Below are 10,187 nucleotides of genomic sequence, written 5' to 3'. Positions count from 1 at the left end.
TTAGTTGTCTTCATAGTGATGTAATGTTGCATTTCATTGCTCCATTTAAGATTGTGCTAGGTACAGATGCCACCTTTGACATAGTTTAATGCAGGAAAAGGTTACAAGGTACACTATATATACAAAGTATGTGGACACTCCTTCAAAATAGTGGATTTGGCTATTCCAGCCACAACCGTTGCTGACAGGTATATCAAATCAAGCACACAGCTAGCAATGTCCATAGACAAACATTGGCAGTAGATCGGCCTTACTGAAGAGCTCAGTGACTTTCAACGTGGCACCGTCATAGGATGACACCTTTCCAACAAGCCAGTGTGTAAAATTTCTGCCCTGCCCCTGTCAACTGTAAGTGCTGTCATTGTGAAGTGGAAACGTCTCGGAGCAATGGCTCATCCACAAAGTAGTAAGCCACACAAGCTCACAGAACGGGATTGCGAATGCTGAAGCTCGTAGCGAGTAGAAATCGTCTGTCCTCGGTTGCAACACTCACTACTGAGTTCCAAACTGCCTCTGGAAGCAACTTCAGCACAATAACTGTTCGTAGGCAGCTTCAATGGCCGAGCAGCCGCACACAAGCCTAAGATCACCATGTGCAACGCCAAGCGTTGGCTGGAGTGCTGTAAAGCTCACCGCCATTGGACTCTGGAGCAGTGGAAACGCATTCTCTGGAGTGATGAATCACGCTTCACCATCTGGCAGTCCGACGGACGAATCTGGGTTTGGCGGATGCCAGGAGAACGGTACCTACCCCAATGCATAGTGCGAACTGTAAAGTTTGGTAGAGGAGGAATAATGGTTTGTGCTAGGCCCCTTAGTTCCAGTGAAGGGAAATCTTAATGCCACAGCATACAATGATATTCTGTGCTTCCAACTTTGTGGTATACGTTTGGGGAAGGCCCTTTCCTGTTTCAGCACAAAGTGAGGTCCATACAGAAATCGTTTGTCGTAATCGGTGCGGAAGAACTTGACTGGCTTGCAGAGCCCTACCCTCAACTCCATCAAACACATTTGGAATGAATTAGAATGCTGACTGCAAGCCAGGCCTAATTGCCCAATATCAGTGACCGACCTCACTAATGCAGTTGTGGCTGAATGGAAGCAAGTGCCCGTAGCAATGTTCCAACATCTAGTGGAAAGCCTTGCCAGAAGAGTGGAGGCTGTTATAGCAGCAAAGGGGGGACCAACTCCAAATGAATGCCCATGATTTTGTTAGATTTGAAGATGTACATTGTTTAAGGTGTGGTCTTTCCTCATGTTACACACCATTTAATTATTTAAAACACACTCACGCACATACGATATTAACACTCAGACAACTAGACCGGAGGTCTGCATAGGTTTACTTTATTCTTATGGGGAAAAAAATAAGCAGTGTGCTTTAGGTATAGTGACATATAAAAACACAATGTGTTTCAACACATTTAAACACCCTTCATAAAATGTGTCCCGGTAAACCATATCTGTTGAGTGCTCATTTACCAAGCGTACTTGGAGTTAGTGCCAGTTGTCTTGTCATTGGTAGTTTCAAGCTGGCTTCAAAACACTGTAGGCTTCAGAAAACCTAAGTATTGTAACTACACTTACTTCAACATAACCGAAAAAATATAATAAACATCAAGAGGAAAATCAAAACACAGGTTAGCTATAGTGGCGTCAAAACAACAGGACAAAATGTCTTTACATTCAAAAAGTTTAAGTTAACAAATACGGACGACAATGGCAAAGAAGTGGTTACATTCCAATAGGTGACATTCAATCAACATAAGACAAAATTAAGCAGAAAATTCTCATCTGCTGAAATAAAATTTAAAAAATGAAATGTAGGCAAATGGGGTCATGTCAGTACAACGCGCTATAGATAACATAATACAAAACCACAATAATATTTAGTTTAGGAAAACCCACAAAAAAAGGCTAGGATGATCTATCCATGCAGTCATGCAAAAAGCTTTCATTCATAAATGGTAGAGATGGCAACAGAAGCAAAGGCAAACTATGACTCCAACTGTTGTTTACTTGAATTTAAAAAAAAGCATCGCTAAAGATGCACCTACAAACAAAAGGTTTCAAGAAAAACATAACGCACCTCACCTTCTCATAATCAACCACAGGTTTTGTTWTACCTGATGCACATACAGTACGTGCTGCTGGGGACAAATTAACCATCAAATCAAATTGACCACTTGTCTCTGAATCTCTTAGGATATGTTTATACAGGTGATGTCTCGTTTGAGGTTTTATAGGCTAGTGTCAGCTGTCAAACAGTTGTGCTTAAGGTGGAGTGATTGTTTAGGCCACCCTGTGGGGTGTAGTTAAGGTTTTGTGAAGATTTAGTCACCCTAAAATCTGTCATTCAAGGCATAGTAACAAGGAGGGTTGCCATGACAACACCGTAAATGCGTAGCTGTTACAGAGTGAATCATTGGGCCACCCGGTGCTCTTCATGCCACGTCCCAGCTCCGCACAAAATCACTCGAGTTGTGTTCAGTAGGGCACAACGGTTGTGGAGCCTTCAGATACTCTGACATGACGAGTAAGAAATGTCAGCTCTAATTATCACATTTCTATTCGCAATGTTTCAGTACTTTGCACCCCCCTGAACGTGACCCAGATCTGGACCTTTAACAGCTTAGGTGCTGGGCTAAGACAGACGCGAACATACAAAGGTCTTCCAAGAGCAGAGGGGTATCCAACGAAGCAAGCTAAAACTACTCAGGGTTTTCCAATATTAACCAGCCATCTTTGTTTTATTACTTCTCGTGAAATTCCGTCTTTGGTGTGCTCGTCAACGCACAAGCACTTTCTTCCCACTCCAATCACCCCCAAAATATGTATGACGTTTTATACAAAAGTGTTACATTGCGTGAAGTTTGAAATTTATTCGGACAAAACATTTCATTAAATGATTGAATCATTCGTCTTCCTCAAATGAAAGGGATGACTACGCAATCGTTGATAGAAGGGAATCTGATTTCATTGGTCCTCAACCCAAGGCTCAGTCATTTTATTCAGGGTAAGTGGAGTTAGTCTGCCCCGGAGCAGGTTAGTTCTGAAGGGTTCGTTGCCATAGAAATGTACCTATTTGGCTAAAAGGTGAGCCACTTTCGTATGACTGGTATCCCGAATTGAACTCGGACTTGACCAAAGTTACTTTGCTAACTACTCAAATCTGCTTCGTAGGATACCCCTCAGGAGTATAAATCATTGTTGTGTAGACTGCAATTTAGGATTAGTTTAGGGTCACATTCAGTAAAACATGCAGTTTGTAAAATGTTTAGAAACGTAACCATTTCATAGAAACAATCTCGCCTTCTACAAATTGGAGTCTGCATGTGACTGGAAACACTACAACTTCACATTTTCCATTTCAAAACGTTATGCTCTTACTGAACGCAATCCTGACACATAAAATAAACCCCAGTCTTTTTAGGCCACCCGGTAGGCAGTCATGCGGGTGTAGTTCTGGCGGTGGCTCCGGGCGGCCCACAGGAAGAGGGCGGCCGCCATCATCTGCAGCGGTGAGGAGATGAGGGCCAGGTAGAGGGACCAGCCCAGGGAGCCGTCCACACCGTCGGGAAGCACCTCCCTGTGGAGCAGGTCCATGCCAGCCAAGAAGCAGCACACTGTGCCCAGGGAACACAGAGCTGGATGGGAAGGACAACAATGAATGTAACTTCATGCAATTGTACATTTGACTTTCATGAATCCCTTAGCTTTCATTAGTACTTTTTACATGTGTTGTTGGGTGTAATGTTTGTGTGTGGTGGGATTAAGGGAGTTGAGAGGCATTGTGATTATCCATGTAGTTCTCAAACCTGCCAGCAGGTGGAGCACTCCTACACCCAGGGTGGGGGTGATGCTGCGGCAGAGGCAGGCACACACACCGACGAGCCCGCTGAGGAACACCAAAGCTAGGGAAACCAGAGGCAGCAGGAACTGGCACCTCCACAGGTCTGCTCAGACACCAAGAGAAACCAATTTAGAAATGTCAGAAAAGTGCAGTACAAATAGTTATTTTTATAGTTTTGTAGACAAATACACAATATCTAAAGAAAGAGCTTTGTAATGCCAAACCAATGTTTATTACGAATGCGTGGCTGTGTCTCTGTGTGTGTTTGGATGAGAGAGAAAGGGAAAGAGATAAGGTCACATGAATGTCAGTAACAATAACAATCAACAGTGGAAACCACCAAATTTCCAACTCTCATTTCTATGAAACACAGTTTGAACCAAGGTTATTATAGTAAATGAAAACAAACTAAAACTAATCCGGAAACTGAAATAAAATAATTAACAAACCTGTTTGAAAAACTTAAATTATACGACTCCAAAAAGAAGAAAAAAAGATCAGTTTGTTTTTCTCTCTCTAAAATTGGGAAAAAATCGAACAGGGTTTTCAAGCTTCTGAATCTGGTGGGTCACAGATTGGGTTTGAGTGGTAAGGTTCAAGCAACCGACTAGACGAAAGTCGAGGAGTGAAGTCAGAGGTGCAACTGCAGAACAGGGGATACAAATCAAAGTGATCTTTGAGACCTCTCTAACAAATTAATTGTACACGTTAGGCCTGTGTTTTCTGCTGGTGAGTGTGTGATATGGGGGTTTAGAAAAGCTCATTTCAACATTTATAAAGAAAAAAAATGATAAACAATCGCAGCTATGTTGACACTGCCATCATGTTGATCTGAGCCTTGCTGTTTGAAAACCACTAATGTCACAGATGCACCTCCCCAGACTTCACTCATCGAACAGTCGGCTTCGTTAGSCTTACTACTCGATCACATCCAATGAGAGGAGCGTGATGCAAGACTTTGCTCTAACACAAAGTTGCTGTGCATGTATACGYGTGCGCTTCACGCTTCTACAACGTGTTAGCTACGGGACTAAAACAGCTGAGAAGTTTCGCCTCGCTCTTTAATGCTGCTGGTTGTTGAGGAAATTGACCCACTACTACTGTTTACTTTGTGCATCTACATCATCTCACTGGCTGAGCCTACCTTTAAAACCTAACCTATGACCTGACCCATCACCTGATGCATTTCTACCCCACAGTATCAAGACGTGACATCTCAAAATACACAAAAACGATGCAACACAAGTCTCCTAGCCTCCCACGCATAGTCTACTTTCTGTCCCTAAAATTAAAACATTCTAAATAATATAAAAACGAAAAATACATGTTTTATAAAACTTAAACTAAATAAAACTAGTGAACCTTGTTTGAAATACAGTATGTTTATACATTATGTGTATGTACAGTGCACAGTGCCTTAGGAAAACCTCTTGGCAGAGAGACCTCTTGGCTTTTTCCACTTTGTTAGGTTACAGCCTTATTCTAATTTTGGCTAATCAATGAAAAATAAAAAAACAGAAATATCACATTTAAATAAGTATTCAGACCCTTTACTCAGTACTTGTTGAAGCACCTTTGACAGCAATTACAGCTTTGAGTCTTCTTTGGTCTGARGCTACAAGCTTGGCACACCTGTATTTGGGGAGTTTCTCCCGCTCTCCTCTGCGGATCCTCTCAAGCTGTCAAGGTTGGATGGGGAGCGTTGCTGCAGGTCTCTCCAGAGATGTTCGATCAGACCCAAGTCCAGGCTCTGGCTTGGCCACTCAAGGAAATTCAGAGACTTGTTCCGAAGCCACTCCTGCGTTGTCTTGGCTGTGTGCTTAGGGTCGTTGTCCTGTTGGAAGGTGAACCTTCGCCCCAGTCGGAGGCCCTGAGCGCTCTGGAGCAGGTTTTCATCAAGCATCTTTCTGTACTTTTCTCTGTTCATCTTTCCCTCGATCCTGACTAGTCTCCCAGTCTCTGCCGCTGAAAAACACCCCCACAGCATGATGCCGACACCACCATGCTTCACCGTAGGGATGGTGCCAGGTTTCCTCCAGACATGACGCTTGGTATTCAAGCCAAAGAGTTCAATCTTGGTTTCATCACACCAGAGAATCTTGTTTTTCATGGTCTGAGTCTTTAGGTGCCTTTAGGCTAACTCCAAGTGGGCCGTCATGTGTCTTTTACTGAAGAGTGGCTTCCGTCTGGCCACTCTACCATAAATGCCTGATTGGTGGAGTGCTGCAGAGATGGTTGTCCTTCTGGAAGGTTCTCCCATCAAATCAAATTAATTTATATAGCCCTTCTTACATCAGCTGATATCGCAAAGTGCTGTACAGGAACCCAGCCTAAAACCCCAAACAGCAAGCAATGCAGGTGTAGAAGCACGGTGGCTAGGAAAAACTCCCTAGAAAGGCCAAAACCTAGGAAGAAACCTAGAGAGGAACCAGGCTATGAGGGGTGGCCAGTCCTCTTCTGGCTGTGCCGGGTGGAGATAACAGAACATGGCCAAGATGTTCAAATGTTCATAAATGACCAGCATGGTCAAATAATAATAACCCAGTAGTTGTCGAGGGTGCAGCAAGTCAGCACCTCAGGAGTAAATGTCAGTTGGCTTTTCATAGCCGATCATTAAGAGTATCTCTACCGAGTTCCTCTCCACAGAGAAACTCTAGAGCTCTGTCAGAGTAACCACAAGGTTCTTGGTTACCTCCCTGACCAAGGCCCTTCTCCCCCAATTGCTCAGTTTGACTGGGCGGCCAGCTCTAGGAAGAGTCTTGGTGGTTCCAAACTTCTTACATTTAAGAAAGGCCACTGTGTTCTTGGGGACCTTCAATGCTGCAGAAATTGTTTTGGTACACTTTCCCTGATCTGTGCCTTGACACAATCCTGTCTCGGAGCTCTATGGACAATTCCTTTGACCTCATGGCTTGGTTTTTGCTCTGACATGCACTGTCAGATGTGGGACCTTATAAAGACAGGTGTGTGCCTTTCCAAATCATGTCCAATCAATTTAATTTCCCACAGGTGGACGATCAATGGAAACAGCATGCAACTGAGCTCAATTTCYAGTCTCGTAGCAAAGGGTCTGAATACTTATGTAAATATACTATTTCATTTTTTACCCAAAAATTCGAAATACCTGTTTTCGCTGTGTCCTTATGGGGTATTGTGTATAGATCACTGAGGATTTTTATTTATTTAATCCATTTTAGAATAAGGCTGTAACGTAACAACATTTGGAAAAAGTTAAGGGGTCTGAATACTTTCCAAAGGCACTGTATGTATGTATGTATGTATGTATGTATGTATGTATGTATGTATGTATGTATGTATGTATGTATGTGTGTGTGGCTGCAAGGCAAGACTCACATGTCCGAAGCAGGTCCTCCCCAGTGTTGTGATTCCCTGGTTCTTTGTACTTGGGTACAAACTGCTGAGGCAGAGTGAAGCTCACACACTGTGTTACCAGTTTAGGATCTGAAAATACAAGAGAAGAGACAGAGTTAGACCGGGATTCAATCTGATGTGGGTTGTCGACACTGCAGCTTTTAAAGGCAATGTTCACACGTTTGCATTCACGGTTAAACGCTGCAGATGTCCGCTCAAACAGAAATTGCCTTTAAAAAAGCTGCATTGTCGACAACCTGCGATCATATTGAACCCCAGACTCATTGGAAGTAAGCACCAAATATTTATACTAATATCAAACCCAGTGTTGCTCCTGTGTGGGTATCAGAAAAATGGAGGCCTTTATATTATAATACAATATTAGCATGGTGTTTAACACCGGCACAGCTACGTGTAACTGGTCCACCTGTGGATCCAGCACACCCTTTCTGTACCAACACCTGCAATGAACGCTGTAATAAATATGATATATTTATATATAATCACAATAATATATAGTAATATAATAAATGCCATTTAGCTGACGCTTTTAACCAATGCGACTTAGTCAGTGACCCCGCTCCTCCACTCTAGTGTGTGTGTAGGTTCTTACCAGGCTCTTTGAACCAGTGTGACTGGCCTGGCGCCTGCACACACCTCCACCACAGCCCCAGAGTGCCGTTGAGGCGGAACAGCGTGTCGCTGTAGGTCTTTTCATCAAACTCCCCGTTGATGAAATCCTCGCGGAGCTCCGAAGCGTTGCTGGCCTCATGGTTGCCGGGCGGACTTCGGTACTGGTACCAGTGCTGTGTTCCCACAGCAATGGAGAGATAGACAGTGGCCAGCAGACTCAGAACTGAGCCAATGACCAGGGCCGTAGCGTAGCGGTTATCCACCATGGTTTCAATTCAAGAGTGTGTCCGTTTGTGGGTGAAAATGATTTCCCTCTTACTGCATTTGTTAGTGTGTCTACTCGTGCCCTCCTATGAAGTCAAAAAGTAGGGGAAAGGGCCCTATAAGAGGTCAGCTAGTCAGTGAGCACTTGGCAGCCTTGCAGTAATGTCCTTAACATTGACAGTGTAGTTCCTGAGCATGATGGTTGTTTCAGTACTTCCCAGCCTGTCGTCTTCTGTGCCTTCCTTGTAGTCCAGGTTCTCACAACCCCACCATCACCAAGTAGGCCAGCTTCACTGCTTTGAAGGGGAACAAATCAGAAGAAAATGTATTGCAAACTGTCATTCAACTAAATTTTAATTCAGATCTTAGACTGGCACATTTTGGCTCCGATAGCAAGATCCTGTAACGTTAGTTAACTAACAAGCAGCAAAGTTACCGGTATAAGCACAAATTAAACGGAGTTAGATAGCTGTCAGTATCTTGCTAAGGCGAATGCAAATAAGCATATGGTAATACTGTAATGATTAAGTAATGACATTTATCTGCCTAGCTTACTAAACAGAACGCTATTTCCCTGCTATGAGGAAAGTATCAAAGTGGCAAGAATTTCACATATTGCCTTTTATCTACCGACTGCCATCAAAGGCTAATAACCCTAGCTAGCTAACGTTAACTGGTGCAAAACCGCCACGACAGTGGCATGTTTCTTGAAAAAATATATATTTGTTGTGAATGAACAAAACCAACATGCATTTAAATAATTGACCAATGTAATGGCTATCAGATGAATTTAAACGATACTAACGTTGAAAGCAAATAATAAATAGCTATTCAACTCACTCAATAGCGTTCCTTTTCCGGATGATTTAGGCTTTCACTAGTTACCACAACCACAAAGTCAAAATTGGTCTAAATTATGCAAAACAATTCATGAAAACAAAAATGTGCTTTTTTGGTCTTAATTTAAGGTTAGGTATACGATTGGCAGTGTGGTTAAGGTTAGGTTTAAAATCTGACTTTATGAATATTGTAGATATAGAGGGGTTTATGACTTTGTGGCTGTGGTAACTATTGAGGGGTGTGGGTTCTTTTGTCAAAGCAGCATCATCAGACAGCGTCTTGTGTACCACTACCATGTGGGCTTTGTAGTTTTTGGCCACACGTTCGCCGTTCTATACAGTAACGTGATTCTATGAATGCCTACACATTCGCTGTTCTATATACTGGTTACATTCCAAATACTTAAAAGACATACCCTCAGCCCTCAAATTAAGTGGACACTTCTGATGACTTATCGTGACGTCTGACGAGTTTACACTTGCAGGGAGAGGGAAGAAGGAATGATTTTTTAATGGACCGCCCTTGCCCTGCAATTTCTCACTCGTTCATCCCGCGACGATCGTGTTTTCAGCCACCGGTAACTTGTGTGTGCTTTACATGAACTACAGTCAATTATGATTGCATGTCTACTTATATTTACTATATAATTATTATTATAAACTGGGTGGTTCGAGTCCTGAATGCTGATTGGCTGACAGCCGTGGTATATCAGACGTATACTGTKTTTTATCGATGGCGGTTATATCGTTTATATACTTCATTGTTTTGATGTCTTCACTATTATTCTGCAATTTTTACAATTGTAAAAATAATGAAAAATCCTTGAATGAGTAGGTTTGTTCAAACTTTTGACTGGTACTGTACAGTATGTCCAAAGCCCACCAAACCAGACCCACCTGCGGATATTTCAGCTGGATTAGTGTCACAAAGAAAACAAGGCTGTTCCAGTCACCAGTGGTGGAAAAAGTACTCAATTGTCATACTTGAGTAAAAGTAAAGATACCTTAATAGAAAATGTCTCAAGTAAAAGTGAAAGTCACCCTGTAAAATACTACTTGAGTTAAAGTCAAAAAGTTTTCGGTTTCAAATATACTTAAGTATCAAAAGTAAATTGAATGATAAAATGTTCTTATGTATCAAAAGCAAAAGTAAAAGTATAAACCATTTCTAATTCCTTATATTAAGCAAAGCAGACGGCACCATTTTCTTGTTTTTTTATTGGCGG

General features: G+C 42.3%; 1 protein-coding gene across 2 annotated transcripts; it reads right to left on the bottom strand.

Moving 5' to 3' along the window:
- Positions 1-1,324: 1,324 nt before the first annotated feature.
- Positions 1,325-9,171, bottom strand: LOC112072350 (claudin domain-containing protein 1). Of its 2 annotated transcripts, none has more exons than XM_024139747.2 (5): positions 8,963-9,171; positions 7,839-8,418; positions 7,208-7,315; positions 3,819-3,956; positions 1,325-3,647 (listed from the first exon to the last, which is right to left on the bottom strand). In XM_024139747.2, the coding sequence occupies exons 2-5, from the start codon at positions 8,122-8,124 to the stop codon at positions 3,430-3,432; spliced, it is 750 nt and encodes a 249-aa protein (XP_023995515.1). In that variant the 5' UTR covers positions 8,125-8,418; positions 8,963-9,171; the 3' UTR covers positions 1,325-3,429. The 2 variants fall into 2 exon arrangements, with proteins under 2 accessions (XP_023995515.1, XP_023995516.1); XM_024139748.2 differs by lacking the exon at positions 8,963-9,171 and adding an exon at positions 8,559-8,711.
- Between the last annotated feature and the right edge of the window lie 1,016 nt (positions 9,172-10,187).

Source organism: Salvelinus sp. IW2-2015, unplaced genomic scaffold, assembly GCF_002910315.2.
Source record: "Salvelinus sp. IW2-2015 unplaced genomic scaffold, ASM291031v2 Un_scaffold1899, whole genome shotgun sequence".
Taxonomy (NCBI): Eukaryota; Metazoa; Chordata; class Actinopteri; order Salmoniformes; family Salmonidae; genus Salvelinus; species Salvelinus sp. IW2-2015.
The sequence above is the reverse complement of the archived record's forward strand: the minus strand, read 5'-3'. Positions and strand labels throughout refer to the sequence as shown.